The sequence below is a fragment of the Cebidichthys violaceus genome, unplaced genomic scaffold (genome assembly GCF_023349555.1).
Source record: "Cebidichthys violaceus isolate CVI_PGR_0920_01 unplaced genomic scaffold, fCebVio1.0.p SCAF_3, whole genome shotgun sequence".
Taxonomy (NCBI): Eukaryota; Metazoa; Chordata; class Actinopteri; order Perciformes; family Stichaeidae; genus Cebidichthys; species Cebidichthys violaceus.
Window position 1 is genome coordinate 15,735,484 of NW_027176483.1, and position 20,707 is coordinate 15,756,190.

At 43.1% G+C, this 20,707-nt stretch overlaps 2 protein-coding genes across 3 annotated transcripts in view; both read right to left on the bottom strand.

Moving 5' to 3' along the window:
* The window catches only part of srgap1a (SLIT-ROBO Rho GTPase activating protein 1a), an 85,353-nt gene extending 70,385 nt beyond the window's left edge, over positions 1–14,968 (bottom strand). For both annotated transcript variants that reach the window (XM_068722968.1, XM_068722969.1), the window contains exon 1: positions 14,326–14,968. In XM_068722968.1, coding sequence (XP_068579069.1) covers positions 14,326–14,389 — 64 coding nt within the window. In that variant the 5' untranslated portion in view covers positions 14,390–14,968. The remainder of the gene's footprint in view (positions 1–14,325) is intronic.
* A 748-nt stretch (positions 14,969–15,716) lies between these two features.
* rxylt1 (ribitol xylosyltransferase 1) lies at positions 15,717–20,686 on the bottom strand. The gene is made up of 6 exons (XM_068724045.1): positions 20,467–20,686; positions 20,140–20,328; positions 18,767–18,869; positions 18,295–18,609; positions 17,985–18,155; positions 15,717–16,766 (listed from the first exon to the last, which is right to left on the bottom strand). Exons 1-6 carry the CDS (start codon positions 20,612–20,614, stop codon positions 16,364–16,366), a joined length of 1,329 nt encoding a protein of 442 aa, XP_068580146.1. The 5' UTR covers positions 20,615–20,686; the 3' UTR covers positions 15,717–16,363.
* Positions 20,687–20,707: the final 21 nt, after the last annotated feature.

Below are 20,707 nucleotides of genomic sequence, written 5' to 3' on the forward strand. Positions count from 1 at the left end.
TCATCTTTACCATTTTTTCTGTGTGAATAAATGATGGGACATTTGTCCAAAGAGGATTCTCAGGTGAAGAAAGAGGTTCTGCAGCAGTGGAGTATTGTGAAGGACACATTTATGTCACATAACGATGCAAAAGAATAAGTATAGCGATATCAACTGAGCCAAAATTAAGTAAGCTGATCAACATATCGTTGAAAAAGATGGACAACAACCGAGAAGCATTTCTCCTCTGATTCTAAACGCGTCTGTTGTGTGGATGGGCTGAAAATATTGTACAAGAAGCAGAAACTTCCCCCAAACTCTGAGGAAAAACAGTTCATCTTTTCACACCTGGTGCTCAAAGTAGTGACAGCTGAAATAATGTGCTCTTAGAGACGACTTCAGCCTCATGTAAACAGGTTCACTCTGGGGAATGTGGAGCCTGATCTCTGGCAGGAAGGGAAGAGTAATATAAGAGTTGTTTTTCAAATGCACTAAAATATGCAGTCTGTATTACACAGAGTGGGAATAAATGTGGTTATTGAGATAATAATGAAGCAAAGTGTAATAGCAGTATTAGTACACTGAGAACACTAAAAGAAGAGTCAAAATGGACTTCATTAGATCTCAACAGTGCCTCAAGGTTAGAGTCTGTTCACAGAGCTGAATCAAACACCTCAGTCAGCTTCACGGCATCCAACCCCTCTTACTAGATGTTGGTAAGTGTCATGGCTAACACCTGCTGAATATGGTTAAGAACGTAAGCCACAAATACTCAACTGAAAACTATTTCTACAGTGGTTCCCAGTGAGGTTACCCAAGTCACGAGTTATGTGGTCATCTCTGTGCACGGGATGACTTCACCTCAGTGGGACGGGGGGTCAGGATGAAGGCAGGTCACCCACAGCTGCCGTCCCACGAGAACCAACCGGGTCAGATGAAGTCTGCCTCCTAGTTTCTGTTTAGCTCAGCTGTCTCCCTCACTTGGGTTTAGCTCCGACACTGTACCTCCATCTGATTAAAAGATGGGAATTATACTTTACACTGTCATTTTTAGAATTCCCATGCTAGAAATGAGTTTGCCACTACCGAGACTTACAACAGGATTAACAAATCTTGACCAGTGGAGGATGATGGGGATCCTGAGAGTTGGAGGAGCATTGATGAGTAGAACTGTTGAGCTCAGGAGCTTCTTTACTGTTGTCCTAAAACCACTAACACAGTGAGGGACACTTGTATGAATTCAATTGGTAGGCACATATTTGAAGCATTTTATGCAGCAAACCATTTTCATGTCTGCAGAGAAAAGGTTTTGATTTTCAAAACGCCTCCAGAAGTGTCCAGACCTGACCTGCTGCTGCTCCATCCCAACTAAACCAGGCCTGGTCACAGACTAAATAGACTCATACATGACCTCGAGCCATCATGACCTGGTCCATTGACATCTAAACTCGGTCTGAATGTCAGGAGGAAGAGCATCAGTGTGACTTTGGCCTTCAGTCCGGCTGGTCACAGGCTGGGGATTGAGGGCACGGGGGTTGAGGGTTAGAGTAATGAGGTGCATGGATGGGTGAGCTAAAGCTGGGATTGAAGATTGAGGGTAGAGAATTGAGGGCAGGTGGAGGATCGTGGTGGGGGCTTTGCCTGAGAGCTAAAGAATAATGTCACATTCACAAGAGGAAAGGACTCCCCTGCAGTGAATACACTCGTGCACAAAGCCAAATCTGATTAACTGATGTAATGATACTGTGGACAGATGGATACATATCACTTGTTCACGACCAAATGAACAGTCATTTTGTTAAATTTAAAGGCAACATAATTAGCTGAGTCGAGAAAACAAAAAAACAAAATTATATATATACATTTAAGCTGATTTCCACCAACACAGACATCTGGGGAGGGTCTTCTCCGACAGCCACAGGAAAACGCCGCAGAAATTTTGCCAAGAGCCAAACTTCAAAGCAAAAGCATAATCTAAAATCAAAGAGTTCTACTTGTGCTGATACGATACACTCTAGAGCTCCACCAAATATGCACACGTGCATTTTTAATGACTGTTTAAGGGCTGTGAATGAATCATCAGAGCCCAAAAAAGAGGGACCATCTAAAGCCTACAATCATTATCATTTCATTATCATGCAAGTTTCAAACATTTCCCGGAATCGAACGAAATACTAAGTAGAACCCCGTGTTTCTTGAGCTGCAACTAACCAAACTGACAGCTCGAAGCAAACTTGAAAAGAAAGAGGGAATTTAATGCTGTACTGGAGGATTTTTGCTCTCAGTCTGATGCAACTACATCTGTAAGGCCAAAGCCGCACTGCGAGGGCGTAATGATGAGGCTCACCGTTTAAACTGAGGCACGGAGAAATATTTGCCCCACATTCCTCTTCTCAGACCGTAAGATCAACCTTAGAGAGCCTCACCTGACGAAGGAGGGGGGAAGCCAAAACCGGCAGGATAATTACATGCTTATGTCACATCGAGGATCGCACCCTCAAACACTCAAGCAACAGAGCAAAGTTTCTCAAGAGAAACTCTCAAGTTGTACAAACACTGAGGTTTAGCATTGTCGCCCTGAAACTTGAATGTGTGCAAATGTTAGTTAAGCAGTATAGCGCGCTGAGCTGGTAAACGTTATGTAACCTCTATAAGCATAATGTGTGTAGTTTGATCATTCAAAAAGGTCTTTTCTCTTCTGAAAAGGACGTAGCTTAAATGACATCCTGGTCTTTCCCCTCACTCCGGTTTCAGGCTGAGTGTCGCGCTCTGCAGCCTGAGGCCTCATCAGTCCTCTTGTCAAGAGTCACAGCCAGCAGGGATTGATTTCTCACAAAGCATGGAGAATGAGGAAGTCCACACAAGTGACAGCCCCCCCCCCCCCTTCCTCACAGGGCACCAGAGGCCAAGACTGGCTAACAGGACCAGTTACAACACACACACACACACACACACACACACACAAAAAGAATGAGGGGGGGGGGGGCTTCACAAAGACCTAATTTCCATATAATTATAGTGGAAGCCAATATGGAGGAAGTGACAGAGAGTTAGGTGCTGTTATCTCCTCCGACCTGCCCCCAGGGAGGCTTTAACTGCCGATCCGCTCCCACTTTTCTAAGTACCAGTGGCTGACTCTGTGAGCAGGCTCTCAGTCTGGCTCTCAGGCACGGAGAGGACACGTCATCCACTGGAAAAATGTCTGTCAGAAATATCTCATTAAAGGCTTTTGTCATCGTCCCTGCGTGAACACAAACTTGACAAGCCTGGACAGGTGAAATCCAATGCCGGTTTTGCCTGCAGGGGGGCAACGGCACACAGATCCACCCGATGCAGTCAGATTACCTCGAGATCTGAGCCGAGCGCGGCCAGAAAAATGTGAACCGACCTAAGGGCAGCTGCTCAGAGCACGAGAGTGAGGGACAAAGAGGGGGGGGGAGAAGAAAAGAACAGACAGATCAGCTTTCACTGCCCTTTGTTTCTCCGCACTATGGTGAGCAAGACTGGGGCTTTCTCTTTTCTGTCCCCCACAGAGCCGGGAAATAGAGGCCATACTTTCCTAAGCGTGTGTGTGAGACCACAGTCCAGTCGTGCATGTGCCTCACACCCAGCCAGGTTGCCATGCATCACACCCCTGTGACACGCCATTAACCGGGACAAATCACAGGACCCCAGGGGAGACAGTAGCTTCCTCCACACTGCCTGATTAAAAAGTAAGATGTATGAGGCATGCCCACAGTGTCCATGCTGGGCAGGTGACTACGCACGCACACACACACACACACACACACACACACACACACACACACACACACACACACACACACACACACACACACACACACACACACACACACACACACACACACACACACACACACTTTTGAATTGTTCTAAACAATCGTATTCCCCCCTAACGGTGCTCCAGCAATTTCTGCCATCCTGCTCAAAGTGCAGATCACAATCTATAATTAAGGAGGAGATGTGTAAAAAAGAAAGTGTCCTCTGTACTATTCTCTTCATGACCATTTGTGTCAGATAGGATTTGCTCTACTTAGGGTTATGAGAAAAGGGGCAGACCAGGACAGTGTCATGCTCGTTCTATTTCCAGACCAGTCAGATCCTAAAAACTAACTTTGCTGTGCAGCTAATGCCACTCCTATTAAGCTTTGACAAAATAGGCTGTCGGGAGTCTGCAGGGACTTCTTGCAGAGAGAAACACGCTCCACTTCATCTTTCCCTAAAAAAATCCACCAGAAAAAAATGTGATACGACAAAGATTTGCAGCTACTTGCAGTGCTACCATGCTCTGCCGGGCCAGTTCCTTCACAGGATGTCCTCATATAGATATCATCTCAACAATTAGTAGGCAGGTGATGTGACAGACACTTTAAATGAATCTGTTATGCTAATTTTCATGTGGACTAACCAGGGGCTAAATTTAGTTTTGGGTGTCACTGGTATCAAAACTAGAACTGGGGACGGACGGTAATAATTATTGAATTTAAAAAGTTCTGTTGTCAGCTTCCTGACTAGTGTAAAGAGAAAGAGATAGTGTATTTGTGAATGATCTAGAGAGTTAGCAGTGAACACAAAACAAACCTTAATTTGCCTCTTATTTCCTCCCGGGCACATGGTCAAGCGTCTGATGTGTGGATGATTGCAATGAACAGAGTTGTGACACAGTAAACAAGGAATTTGCACAATTTGGTGGAAAAAAAGAAGTTATAATTACCAGGAACAGGTTTGCCAGTTACCGGTTACTTTGCAGTTAAGGTGCACATAAGAGTATAAATCTCCAACTGAAAGACATGGGATTAAAAAGCTCATTCATTATTCGTTTGAATGGCCAATGGGCATCCGTGATCCCTGCTGTCAGCAGCACGACGGGCACATCAATCTAATTGAACAGAGTTGGCAGTGCTGTGGTCTGAGGATTCAGGTCAGGGAGCAAAGGTCAGTGGTTTAGTGACCAGGGGGTCAAGTTGTCCTGGACAGAAGGCCGCCAGCAGGGACTCAGTGAGAGGGCAGAGGACAGAAGCAGTCGCACACCAGTAGCCTTTTACTTATCCACCTCTAATATGAACTAACCTGTGTAGAACGTGTAAGGGTGCACACATGGAAACCTTCCCCTCATCTGACTGTAAACCACGTGCAGGAAGAAGATAAAAAGAAATCAGTTTCATCTATTGCATAATAACCGCATGACTTGTGGTCTCATGACAATAAACATTATTGTGTTATTTATAGAAATGGCTGACCAACGTTGCGTAGCAGCGTGGAGAGTTTTCAGGGAATGTAAAAGCTTCACAAATGCGTTAATAACATAACTTCTTCATCGTTCACCTTTAGTTTATGTTACTGTTTAACTTTAGCCAAGGAGAAACTCTTTGAGGCTCAGAATCTGAGCGAGTGAGAAAGGACATAACGCAGCCAGAGGAGAACTGAGACTTTCTCCATGTGTGATCACTGGCAGTGGGACACAGCGAGTAGGAGGAGCATGGCTGACATCTTTATCCGTAAATGGCTCTTTTTTTTTTTTTTCTTTTTTTTTTTCAAGCACCCCACATATTCGTGGATGAAACCACAGCTATAGCTCCTGTTTCCATCTCAGGGGGGAGAGGGGGGAGGAAAGTTCAGGCCAGAGCTCACAAGCTCTGCCTGGGGCGGCTCAGATCTGCTCACTCTGCTTGGGCCTCCTCCTCCTCCTCCTCCTCCTCCTCCTCCTGTAACCCACAATGAGCCTCCATTGTGAGGCTGATAAGCTGAGAGCGGAGACCACGGAAAACTCTTTCCAACTCCTCTTTGCGCTACTAAAAACAGACCCGAGTGCATTGAGGGAACCAGAGACACGAGGGAGAGGTTACCACATGAGACAGTGTAGACATTTTGGGACGTCGGCAGCAGCGAGACTGCATTATAATGAAAATGAAAGGCAGGGTTGGCGTCTTGGCTTTAAGCTATAATCAATCAGGCTGGCAGACACAAAGGGGATGAAGCCTGTAGTTGAGATTTCATTGACAGCTTCTTGTTTAATATCCCCCCCCCCCCTGAAACTTTTCCTCAGGGCAGCAGCCCAACATGGCAGCCGTGCCTCAAGGGGTGGTCTCTGGCTATTGATTAGGAGGGCAGCCGGCTCAAAGCCTTCTTCTCTCGGGTCACGAGGTCAACGTAGAAAGAAAAGGAAAACGGGGGGAGGGGACCGGGAGGAGTCGCACGATCAGTAAATTAAACTTCTGTTCATCAGAGTTACGGGTGGATGGGTGAGAGAGTTTACGACAGAAGGCGGGGGGGAGGAATTGTTTTGGAGAAACTGAGTGAAACGTTACACTAAATCACATTCAATGCCTCTTGTTTTTCATAACCAAAACGTCTTTGAGGATTTTTTTTGTATGCGTCAGAAATTACCTTACAGCAGCGTTTAAAAATGTTATGCAATTTGCAAGAAATTGTAGTGACTGATGTACGGTCATCCTCAGAAGACAAACTTTAGGGAGAGAAGGTCCCAGAGGATAAAAGAAGCTGGATTGTTGACATGAAGAATTGATTTAGTCTGACCAGGGCTCATAACTTTGGGTCAGAATTGGATTATTTATGCAGAACATAAGGGATTGGAAATTGAAATTTCTGGAGCAGTCTTCCAATGTGAAGACTGCTCCAAATGTCTGTACAATATTTACATACATTTACTATAAACCAACTTAAGCATACAGTGGGAATGATCAAAGAACATGCATTTTTGCCATAACACAGAAAGCGGCTAATGTAATTTGGCTCGTCCTTGTCAGGTGCAGGAAATATGAATAGCCATTTGATGAACGCAGACAAGGCTTGACTTGTCAGCACAATAAAAGCTGCTTAGTTGTCATTCCTGCCAAACAGTTGATTGTTTTGAGTCGCATTGTGTGAGGAAAGCTGGGAAACCCGCCAGCTGAAGGCGGTCGAATGTAGAGAGACCTACAGGCACAAGTGAAAGCCCGGGATCAGATAATGTGAATACAGCACTTAGGTTGTGACTGACTGTACATCCTTTAGTTGTTACAGAGGGCACATCACTTTGGTTTTGGATGGTTTATGTCTCACTGCTCTAATGAAGTGAAATATTTGAGACTTCTAGCTAGTAAACATGAGTGTAAGCAATGCTGGATTTAAAATACAAAAACAAGTGTCTTTGTAGATGTTTTATGTTGAAGGAAATGCATTGACAACTTATTTTAGAATAAGAGTTATGGTGCATAACACTGAGTCTAAACTCAACTGGGCACCTTTAATATCTGGAGGGTTGTATGGTAATCTGCAGATGACAGGAATAATAAATATATGTGGACTTTAGCTGTCTCCCAAAAATATTGGCTGCAATTTTCCACCACTTAATACAATTACAAATTTAATGTGAGTAAGCTAACTTGATTAAATTCTTAACATGCCTGTTGCAATAATGAGAGCGGTGCCTTCCTTGGCTCATAATCAAGTTAGTGGAGTGGATGTATAAGCAGTGATATCCACTTATAAAACTCCTCTCTGAGCATATCAGTGTCTGATTTGATGACTCACTAGTGTGCATTCGGTAAAAATGAAGTTAGACAATGTATTCCAACCCATCCATAAATATAAAGCAAATGTAACCAGGAGCAGTCCCATATAGACTTGGGGAAACATCTTGAGCATATTGAGGCTTTAACAGTGAAGTGGATGGAGAACATAGGACCACATCAAGCTCAGCTTCAGTTCCCAGAAGGTTAATTCGACTGGGACACCTGAGTCAAGCAAAAGCCACAGCCTGTGAACAGATTGTCGTGGGCAGTCAGAGCTTTGACACAGGAAGGAAAAAGTTAGCCGAAGTGGCAGATGTCCCATTGTTTAAGAGAAAGCAGGAAAAAAGAAACGCGAAAGACTTCACTTAAAGCGTGTTTGCGGTCGTCTTAAAAAGCTTTCGCCACCGCTAGACACATAAACGGCTTAGATTCTGCAGATGAACGGGCTGAACACACTCCGAAGCAGATTAGAACAAGTCAACCAGATCAGAGCTTATAACCTCCATCTTCACTTACTCCAGCGCTGACCTCATACCGGCGATTCCCATCCCCCAATCTCCTTCCCCTTAATCCAGCCCCACTGGGTGGCAGACAGCAGCATGGCCTGATGGCCAAACTGTGTCTGTCTGCCTTCCTGTCTGTCCATCTGCTGTTCCCCAGCAGAGGTTCAAAGGAACTAAAGTTGTCCAGAAAGTTGCCAAAATCTCTCCAAAGCCCCCCCTCCCCCATTTCACTTTTCGATTCATCGGTTTTGCTTTCTCTAATCACAGTCCAATTCCATTAACACCCTGCACCTCCTACTAAAACTGTACAGCTACACACTGGCTCTGATCCAGCTCATTACCCGGCACTCTGAATGACTCATTCACAGGTAGAACAGCCTCAGTCCGCATGTTAGAGTGGGTTTCATTTGATCAATTCAATTGAAGAAATTAAATACCGCCGTGGGTTACAACTGGAGACAATTTACCCGTTGCCAAGTCCCACCCCTCAAACGCAGACTGGCCAATTGATTAACTAGCTCCAACCAGGGTCTGACAACTAACCCGCTCTGCTCCATAAACTCTCGTGCTCTCTCTCAAGCATCATTTCAGATTTGCCTATCCAGCTTTATGGGAACAGTGTTAATCGTCTTCTGTCTCGATCCCCAGGTGATGTGGTGGTTCACCTTTACACTGGGATGGAGCTTCTCTCTTTATCGGTTTAGCCTGTTTTCACTGCTGACTCAGTTTTACATCCTGAATATAGCGATGGGTCAATTACACCAGGCTTCTTGTTACGTTTGATCTGCTACAGTGACACTTGAATTGCAGCATTTCTGTTTGGTTTAGGGATGCAGGGGCATGGATAGGGGTTGGTTTGGATTTTTGTGTTGATGGGGAGGTGAGGGGTCGGGGGGGGGGGGGGGGGGGGGGGGGGGGGGGGGGGGGGCGGCGTCCTGGTGGCCTTCATTGCTACAACAAAATGCACTGCAGGGAGGGTGAAGCCTTGCTTGTGCTCAGCAGAGTATATTAAAACTGCAAAAAAAGGGGGTGAGCGGCCACAGATGGTTCCGTCAATAACCATTCACCAACCCATGCAAATGCACGCTCATGCACAAACTCACACCAGTGCCACACCCCGTGCCATACCACCGGGTGAAAACACACTATGACACACACACACACACACACACACACACATTTTCAGAAGGAGGGGCAGTGAAGTCAGATGGTAAGTGTGTGGATGGATGCCTGATGTGGAGATCCAGGGGGCTTTAGGATTCCATTAGTCTTGCAACCTGTAGCCTCAACACCTCTGAGAAGCTGTTAAAACGCAGCATCATAAGAGTGCCAGAAATACATATCACGGCTGTTTAGATTAGCTGAAGGCCAGAAAGAGAAGACATTGAGAAAAGTGGACGGCCCACAACAGCAGTGGTTCCCAAGTTGCCATTCACCTTAAGGCATCTCATTTACCCCGGCAGATTTCTGAATGACTTTGCATGGAGGGGCACTTCAGCGGTGGCTCCAGCTTGGTGTTAATGGGACAGAATTTGACCGTCACCAAAGGTCAGGTTATAGTGACAGCTGCTTTCAGCTCGGCTCACACACCCAAACTCCCAATTGCCAATATTTAATAATGAAGAGAGCAGAGGTGACCTAAGGACACCGGAGTCTGACGGCTCTTCAATTTTCAGAATCATTCTATTCTCAAAGTGTATTTATTCATAAAGATGGAAAAGACTGTTACAAAGCATTAGTTTGTACAATCAACCATTATTTCCACCAATCTATTAGTCAATGGTTACTCAAACCAAAGTTACTCATTAAGTAAAACAAGCTGGCTCCAGCTTCTCTAATATCCTGTTTTAAATATTTAAAAGTTGAATACATTTGAGGACACAGCTTTGGACTCAAGGAACTTGCGATGTTAAGGTTTATTTTTAAGTTGATGATGATGTAATGAATGAGTTCATTCAAAACAGGAGGCAACCTCTGGTTCTGCCGAGTGAAGCCGATGCGGAAGTGTCTTAAATCTTGCATTCTCTCTACTGACCAGCAGGGGGCGACTCCTCCGGTTGCAAAAAGAAGTCTGATCGTATGGAAGTCTATGACAAAATGACTCTACTTCTTACTTCATTAATTCCCTCAGTAAACATTGTAAACATGAGTTGATGGTCTCAATCGCTAGTTTCAAGTCTTCTTCAATACAGCATGATGTTCATTTAGTAAATGATGGTCCCATTAGAGTAGAATAGACCATAAAGCCAAGTATGCTTTAGGGCGGGCATACTGGGGTTGACAGGTCGCTGCTGCTACCAGAGACGTATCCTTCGTCACTACTCCATATTCCAAATATGGTCACTTTCGTTCATCGGTTGCAAAAAACAACATGGCGACGGCCGTAATCCAATATGGCAAAAGGCAAAATCGCCAAACTCCAGGCTTCAAAACAGCCATCCACAAACCAATGGGTGACGTCACGATGACTACGACCACTTCTTATATACAGTCTATGATTCAAACAATAATTGGTAGAATAATCAATACTATAAGCAAAACAAAACATGAAAAAAAAAAAAAAAAAGTCACAGAGGCACCTGTGGTGAACATCAAGATATTTTACTAAAAACGTCTGATGTGAAATGGCTATTGGCCGTTTCTGCAAAAAGCACTTTGCAAGTGTATTTATTCCACTGAGGAGACTATTTGTTTACGTATTGTGAAGTGTTCCTAGTTTATAATCCAGTATAGCTTTTTTCAGCACGATGAGCCTGAAGAACCTTCTAGAGAGAAGGTACACCACACTCTCCACATCATCACACGCTGAAGTCTGGTGACAAGCTGGATTTATTTCATTACAAAAACATGAAAGACCGTTTTAGAGCAAAATTACAGTTCGACTGCATGATCCCAATCCAGATGTCCCATATGTGTGACATCTGGATTGTGTAATGGACAGCGATCAACACATACATGCTCATCCTCTGCCACGCAACAGAACAACGTTGACTTCCACTATTACGGATGTCAATTTAATGACTTTTAACCACAGGACAAATCCTATATAGGGCAGACAACCCTGGCAAATACATGTTGGTTTTTAGATTTTAGGCTATTTTGCGTCCATAACATGTCTACCTTTAGACGAGTGCAAAGAAACATTCAAAATACACATTTAGGTGTTTATTTTTACTACTTTTTCTATTTGCATCTGTAGATTTCTCCTACATTTACCAAAAGCTAGATTACATAATGCTATTTAAACATAACATTTTGTTAAACTTGTATTACAAAATATGTAAGGTAAGTTATCAACTGGAGAGGTTTCATGGTGATATCTACGAGTTATTTGTTCCCCACTCATTCACTTGATGGGTCTCCCTTTAATTTGAAAGATAAGTGGACCGTAACACCTCAGAGCAGTTTCCTGCCTTTAATCCTCCTGCATACAAACATGGGCAGACCACTGTGTGTGAGTATGCAGCGGGGCAGGGCTCTGATTTCAAACAGCAGTGAAGGCAGGTCACAGAGGGCCTCCTTTATGATGATCTGGGAGAGGACCCCTGACAGAGGTTCAAGGGGTCCTGCCACCAGAGCCACGACCCCCCTCCCCCGGGCCACAAAAAGCAAGCCACAGCCTGACATCAAACCAACACTCTGCCCAAGAGAAAACACAGCAGGGTTGCTATGCCCTTATCCACAGCAACGCAGGCCCACAGAGAATACCAATGTACCCACAACCTTCCCTTAGTTGGCTTTAAATGGCTGAAATTGACTGCAACCGATGTGCGCCATAAAGCACAAACAAATTCCACTGTCTTAACCCAATCTTCTTAATGTTTTTGTTTTTCCCAAAACAGGCTGAGTCTTGATGTAGATGCCGATTTTGCCAATTAGCAAAAATTAAATCCCCCTGCTACAGAGCTTTTTCAATAGAAGAAGTTCCTTGAATTGCCAAAATGACATCAATTTTAATTTAATCTGTGGGAGGTCTATATAATAAAAAAAAATTAAAAAAGCTGTTGGAGGTACTTAACAAGTGGATGTTAGCTGAATGACAAGTTGGGCTTGAGAACAGTGGCGTTAGCCATCGTAGAAAACGACATTAAAAACCTCGCTTCTACTGCTTTGAATGACAATGCCACTCTAGTCTGCACACTGTTGCTGTCATCATCAAAAAAAAAAGATGATTCCCAAAAAACTGGAAATGTTTTGTGTACATCTGCATAATGCAGGATGATGTGGCAAATGTTATGCAAGATGAGCCCCAACTGGCCGCCAGATATTTAACTAAATATTGTGAGAATTTAAACACATTTCTCAAACTGTGAGACAGCGAGGATGGAGGCCAAAAAAGATCTAAAACGTCAGCTCCGGTTGTGTTCTGGGCTGCTTGTTGTTCTACTTCTTGAGTAATCAATGTCTGCTCACCACAATCTGCCTCTGGCTATCACAGCTACTATGCAGATGTGATCCCACTCATTATCACTGCAAACTCTTAACTCATAAAACACTTCACAGCTGCAAAATCAGGAGCTGCTCTGAAACAGAATACTTAAATGTTGACTGAATGCACTTTCTTCCACTGCTTAAGTCTGGCAGCTATTGTTCCAGAACAAACAGGGTCTGCATCTGCAGGAGTCATCCGACCTGCTAAAGATGGGCATCGTTATGCTCGACAAGAAGCATACATTTTGTGGAGATTCTCCAGTAGGTCTGAATATATCCATCATAATGTCTCTCCATGGTTAATTACAGTGAGCCGAGTATGATGATATGTCGTCAACGCTAAATGCAACACAAAAGATGAGCCTCAGGCACAATCAAAAATGACTAAAAAAATAAATATGATTGATAAGAAATAAAGCAACTCTCAAAGTGAATAACCTGCAAGCTATTTGCAATGCAAAAAGAACAAGTACGGTACATTATGCAAATAGCTAGGCACAACCTGTGCGGATTAAAAAATATATATATATCCTCACAGGAATATTTACAATGCATGACAAGCCTCAGTACATAACTCTCAGAATTGAATTCTGCATCTTCAACAAAACAACACGCCGTAACATTGATTCACCGAGGCTCCAGCGGCCCTTTCCAGCAACAGCTATTCTCAGCAGCATCAGGTCGCTGTTATCGCCCCGCTGGGTTCTGCATGACAAACAGGAGGCTCCGTCATCTCTTGGTCAGCATCCCCCGTGACTGAGCATCATCCTGTATCACAGGCCCAAACCCCTGAGTCATCCTCAAAGGTTGCTGAACATTCCTTGCAAATGAGAGCTTGTGCTCAACTACATGCGATCTTGTAATTCCTCAAGCAGCACTGGTGCCCTTTCTTCTCAACCCCCACCCCGACCCCAGCTAACCTCCCCCTTTCTCTGGATTTAAGGTTGCATACAGAGGACATGAATAGGTGGTATTTCAGCATGAAGAACAGAGCTGGTTGGCTGGGGGCCAAATCCCCACGGTTACCCAGAAGCCTCTTTCCTGTGCTGGTCTGTCTGGGAATAAACTCTGCTCTGCATGCATGGGGGGTTGACAGAGGAGACGAGATAAGTTAGGGTGGCATCATTACGCAGTCTTACACTCTTCTAAATCACACATTGCAGTGTTATGCTTCAGAGTGAAGTCTGTATAAACAGAAAAAGGCATAGACGGGTAAATAAAAATGACCCCACGCACAATCTGACTGCTCTTCTGAAGTGCCCCTGAGCAACGCACTGAATCTTGATACAGGTGTGCTGTCTGAACATGTGCTCTCCCCGTCCTCAGTCTCATTACCACGCTGCAATGCTGTGGGAACCGCGCAGTAACTGATAGTAACAGGTTGTTAAACACGTCAACACAATAAAATGCGCCAGACCAAGAAGTGGCAGTAAAAACGGTCTGAGTGGAAAAAAAGAGATTGTAATCCGATTGGACATTCAACTAGAAGCTTCATGTGTGAAACATGGTGATCTCCTCTATGAGCTTTTACGTGCAAAGCTGCAAAACAAAAGACTACAGGCCACTCCTGAACTCAGTCACCAATCCTTTTACTTTGCTAATTAAGTTCACACCCTTGCAATGCAGACCTAAATAACGTTACCACAAAATAGTTTTAGGCCCGTGAAGTAATTCTACAGAAATTCAACTTATATGAAGATATGTCCGTGTTAAACATGATTGTTCGCAGTGCAGTAGGCCACATACTGCTAACTTTATTTCTATTTAACACACCACACCACTTGCTAAAGACTCATGCAGGTAATCTAACGTTATCCCAATTAATCTTCCTGCGGTTCCGACGAGCATTTCCCAGAGAAGCATTCACTGTGCCTTACCTTTGACTTGACTCTCGTAATCCGCGATGATTTCTTTATCCTTTTTGAATCTCGACGTGGACATTTTCTGTCTTTTTTCCGTCCGAAGCTTGTTGTAAACTTCTTGAGAAAAAAAAAAAACTGTCAACCAGCGAGGAGTCCTACAGCAGCGGTCGCATCCCACACAGGACGAGAAAAAAAATGAACGCGAGGGAAAGAAGAGGCGCAGTTTAACTCTGCAACAAGCTCGACTTGGAGACAGAGGGAAACGTTGACCGTTCGTTGTTCCTCTTCCCTCTGGATAAACAGTGGATTTTAAGCGGGGCCAATGCGCAATGCTGCTCCAACCAATGAATCCTCTCAAGTAACAGAGCAGTCGGTGCGGCGCAACAGCGCTGCCGCTATACCACAGAAGAAGAAGAAGAAAAAAACAAGCACGCAAGTTTCAGGGTCTCCGTGACGGGTTTTCACGGCTCTCTGTAAAGTAGTGGCAACGACCCATCCGGTGGTCTTTAAAGTCGCTCTCAGACGCGCGGGTGTGCGCTTGTTGGTAGCGGTTTCCAGTTTGGGACACGCACACACACATACACACACTCACTTCCCTCCTTGCTCGCTCTCCCTCGACGGTTTCTCTCCCCCCCTAACTCCCAGCAGGCTCAGAGGCAGACAGGGCCGGCCGACTGCAGCACACAGCAGCTGGAGTCAAGCAGGGAGAGGAAGGAGAGGGAGGGATCTGCACGCACATAGTGGACACCAGTGGACTGACACCCCTGCCCCCAAATATAAAGTTTTTTGTATGTATCCATACAACAGTTGGAACAGATTGCAACGTAGTAATGTATACGTTATGATTCTCCTTAGTATTACTTGTAATGAAAACCAAACATTTTATTTATGTCTTCATACAAACAAATACCCAAGCTTACATGTGTCATTCAAACTAAATTCACATAATGACAGTAAGGACTTGCAGTTGCTTTTGCCCTTAATTAATCCAAAGAAAAATCACAAACACAGGATAATTTTTTCAAATAAACAGATATCCAGTAATATATAAAGGGGCCCACAGCAGCAGAGGGCCTCTAAACATCCAGGTGAAACATACTCAGGGGCCCCGTATTTCCTAGATACACCCATGCACAAGTAAGCCAATATAGGTAATACGTTATACATGTATTTTATTGTTAAGAAGTTATTCATCTTATATTCCAAAAAGACAATTAGTCAAATGCAGATTAAATACATTGTCTAGGTATAAGTTTAACAAAGATTCCCCCATGCTTTTGCTCATTTATTTCTGCCTAACTTCAAAAAGCGTTTACCTTCATCTGAGATCATTGAAGCCACTAAAAATTACCTGGACCACAGCGCCATCTGCAGTGTAAACAAAATAAATGCACAGGACAAGCACATCCACTCATTTCTCTTCAGGACAACACTCCAATTTATTGGCTTGCACTGTCGAAAAAAAATAAAATAAAAAAATCCATGCAGCACACCACTAAAATAAACAGAACAAAGAAGAAAGTCCTTTGTTATGTTTTGATCAGAACATTGTCACATGCCACAGCAACAACATCCATTTTCAAGTGGCTTACAAAATAAAAGCTCTAAGCACCATTTTCAAATGAGGCCTAAAAACACATAACATCTCATTTTACTCCGTATGTTTAGTGTTTTTTAAAAATCACAATATTAAGTGTGTACAAACAGATATAAAACATGGTTGAAATAATCTTTGAAATAATGATCTTTCAAAATGCAAAGGCAGTATAATTTAGTATTTCTAAACGCCTGGACATTCCACCGTTGTAAACATCAACATGATAAACATGACCCATGACACTAATGTCATGGGGCCCTTTAATGACTAGTAATGGCAGCTTTACAACACACACAAATGGTTTTATAATAACCCGCACAAGAATATTACACTGAACATCATCAGGCTCACAACACCAGTAGTATGTCACATTTATCCACCAACCACAAAATAAATTAAACCATTATGGAACGTCTACCCCTGTATACCTTTTAAATGTTTGTTTATGAAACACCGTCAGCCGCTTTTGAAGAAAGTCTCCTCGATGACCTCAGTGAACCTCTCCTTCATCTGCTGACGGAAGCTGGCGTACCACTCCAGCAGCCTCCTCCTCCTGTCCACCCTCTGCTCCTGGCTCATCCCTCTCTCCCTCTCCAAGATGGCCGGCAGTTCTTTCCAGTCACTGATGAAGATGAAGGGTGCTCCTGCAGCTTTGAGCAGACGCAGTGGGGAGCTGGACCCGGCCGCGCAGGTCCCAGGCGTCAGTACATCTTCCACCACGGGCACCGAGCCGTAGGAGCAGGCCTCGTAGATGCGGTAGCACTCCGTGTTGATTCCGACTGGGCAGAGAGTGAGCTCGCTCTGAGCCAGAGCTGTCTGATAGCCTCTCAAGCTATCTGCTGTCTCCTGAGGGAGCCACCTGAGGCAAGGAACACATTAATATGCAAGATATATCGCAGCACTGTTCCAATCAGATGATTCATATTGTAGATATCTCACCTCAACCCCATTTGTAATTTAATAAGTAAAAAAATAACAACAAAAACATTAAAAATGTCTAAACACATAAAGAGGTAGCTACCGATAACACCAGGGTTCCCTGGCAACATTAAGAACCAACAAAACTCTTCTCAAACTGCATTACGTACCACATACAGGAGGTCAGAGAAATGCATTTTTACCGCTGCCCTCTGTGCGCGTGCAAAGTTTGCAAACTACTTACATTTAAGTAAAGCATATAACACAAGTCCAGTATAAGTGATGGGGAACAAAATCCACAGTCCACATTTCTGTGCAAAAATGAATTCTAAAGTTCAGTTTAATAATATAAGGTTTGACCTCTTCAGCCTCTGTGATGTATTACTTTAAAAGGGACAGTTCACCCCAAGATCTAAAATACATATTTTTCCTCTTACCTGTAGTGCTGTTTATCGAGATTGTTTTGATGTGAGCTGCCTGGTTTTAGAAGTATTGGCCGTAGAGATGTCGGCCATCTCTCCAATATAATGGAACTCAACAGCAATGTCTCTTTCCAGAAATCACGACCTGGTAACTCAAGATAATCCACAGACCTTGTTGTGAGCAGTTTCATGTAGGAACTATGTTTGAATGAAACATGAAACTGCTCACAACAAGGTCTGAGAGAGAGACATTGCTGCTGTGATTTTAAATTTGTATTTTTTGGGGGCGCTGTAAGCACCACCAGCCAACATACAGTATAGTACCATGATATTCGAGAGAAGGAGGTCGATTTTTCCAAAACTAGGCAACTCGAACCAAAATAATCAAGACTGATGAATAGCATCTAAAGTTAAGAGGACAAATATATTAGATTTTAGATTTTCTCCTTGAATTTCATCAGAAAAGACCTTGAAAATAATTTCAAAGCCCTTGAATTTGATGTCTCAGTAAATGTGAGAACCCCAATGACTGTTGGCAAAAACAGTTGTATCATAAAAATAATATCAATTATTTGTTATGTTTAAAAAGATACAAAAGAAATGTCTTAGTGAGAAGTTCTTGATATTCTCAAAATCAATCTTTTTTTTTTAAAACAAGTCAATATACAAGCAATATAGTCATTTCAAGAAAATAGAATAACTGAACTCTTCCATATCAGTCCTAAACAATGACTTACTTCTCCCTGGCAGTGGTGATGCATTCCTTATCCAGACCAGATTGTTTCAGCACCTGCATAAGAGTTTCTCTGGAGGAATTTTTGTAAACAGTTCCTAGGAAATTGCAGAGGTATGGCCTGTTGGAGGTAATCAGTTGGGCATTAGGCCTGATCATAGGAAACTGCCTGTATCTGCACAGAGACAAGCAAAACAGAGCAATGTGTTAGACAAAGCCATTCATTTGAAAGTACAACCCACAGTTTAATGTACTGATATTGAGCTCTAATGATGTACACATACACTGACACACACTAGTAAGAAATGACATACGTGGCGACACCAAGAGGCCACTGGAAGACATCCTTGTCGTTGACCCAGGGGCTGTCGTACACCACAAACAGCAAGTCCACAAATCCACCATTTCTCTTTAGGTACGGGGCAATGAAGTCGTTGTTGCAGTGCTCATTCCCCAGCAGCACCACAGCCACGTGTGACACTGTGTGGGAATGTACCAGAGCTTGGACATGCTCCAGCCACCGTGTGGAATAAGAGACCTTCTGCTGCTCGCGGCCATTCAGAACCAGAACCAGGCTGTTCATATCCAGAGGGACATGACCCTGGACCACAGCAGGACCTGTGTAGAAACTAAAGACAGAGAGGCAAGAGGGGAGGGAGAGCGAGTCAATTTGATAGTTGTGTCTTAAGTGGTTTTTACATGATGTGGTGTGTTTCACAGAGACCCAAAAGCAGATGACATGCTTGGATTTGGCGGTTTTTAAGTCTCCCATGTTTGGCTTGTTACCTGAAATCAATCTTTCCTGACTGCAGTTCTCCCTCTCGCCATTGTGCGATCTTGTCAGTAGGGTTGAGGGGTCCCTCTAAAATATGTTCCCAAAGGTAAATCCCTGAGGAGAAGAGAAGCGTTCACAGCCATTTACTACCAGAGTTAAAACGTCAACATGTGCAGTGCCATTATGTTGTACCGTTGGCTTCCGCAGAAGAGCATACATTAACTGTATGTAGTTTGTGTCTGTGTCTATGTCTGTACACTCCTGGTATTACCAGGTGTATATACTGTAGGTATTGTCACTTCAACCATCATAGTGGTATCCCTTTCTCTAATGCAAGAATTTTGTCTCAAGTAAGGAAGAATTATGAGTTAGAGGGATTTTTTAACAATCCTTCAAAACATGTTTGATACATAGTTTAATTTGGTGTTTGGTGCTCTGATATCTGTGCTCTTAATCTGGTTTATATGATTAATCTTCTACTATACATAAAATTTACTTTTGCCCCCCCCCCTCCACAATTTGTTTTAGAAAAATCTTTTTAATTCTAGACATTAAGACAATTAAGATATCAGTTACATTTTACTTAACAACATTGTTTACATATTTTTTAAAGATCTATTTTATCAATTGCATGTAAAATACAATTTCCCCTTTCCAAACACTGGTCGTCTTTTTCACCAAGTATCTTCCTGCCCTCTGCAATTACACTGCAACTGTAGTTTAATAATAACTGATTCTCAGTTATTTCATAGATAAATTCAATTCAATAAATGTAATTAGAAATGTAATACTTTTCAATAATATATATTATTTTCAAATGTTCATTCAACTTCTCCACACCATGTACAAAATAATACTATCTTGGTAGTTCTCATCATATAAGATCTGTGATGTTTAACAGTGCATGACTGCACAATGCAAGTTAGAAATGTTGGCCAAGTTGCAGGTGCTACCAGAGGTTTTCTCCTCAGGCTGTTAGACTTGCTGCCGGTTTTCATCACACAACTCTAACTCTAACTCTTTTATATGATGTTCAGTTTGTATTCTGTATTCCTTTATACGTAACACTCTGACTGTACTGTCCATTTGTTATGTTGTATTGCCTCGTTCCTGTATTTCTTGCCCTTCATCTTCAGGGAGGTACAACATTCTGTTCCACAGTATAATTGAATAAATGGCAATAAAAATGTTGAAATTAACACAACCAGAGGCCAATAAAAACCATCAATCAAAATCTTTTTATCTAAATCAATATAAAGGAAAACAATTTTTACAATCATCTGTTGTTGTAATAATGAAAATGGCACTGTGATGTCACACAATTGTCATTTCACGCCCAAATCACAAATCTGTGACAGACAGATTAGATAATACCACGACTTACCTATGGCAGCTTTACCCCAGATTTGTACCCTGTATCTTTTGGGTTTGTTCTTGTCAATTCGACTCAGGTGCTGTTTGAAAGCCTCCCTCTTTTTGGTCAGAGCGGAGTTGTAGTCCACCTGTTCGTCCTCCCACGGGTTCCAATCACGAGCTAGGAATGGAGCAACAGCACCGCCATCTCTGACACCACCTGCAAACACAACACACAATTTCCATTATAGCTTATAGGCACACATTTCCTCCATCTTAGTCACCATAAAAACGAAACGACGTTCTAACAGTGTATTTGCAATCGAGACTAGATAACGGTTACGCTAAGTGTAATTACCCGAGAGAGCCCCCGTCTCTTTCTTCACCACCCTGTGAACACGGGAGATGACTTTGGTGCTGAAGAAGACATTATATGCAGCATAGAGTGAAAATGCCACATATGCAAAAATAATTAGGAGGAATAGCTTTCTTTTTGGTATTTTCATTTTTATTTAATTTTATTCTCTCAGGTTACCATTGTGTAGCTACTCTCCATATTTTGTGTGAGGACCCTTGTTTACATCATGAGGACCCCTGCA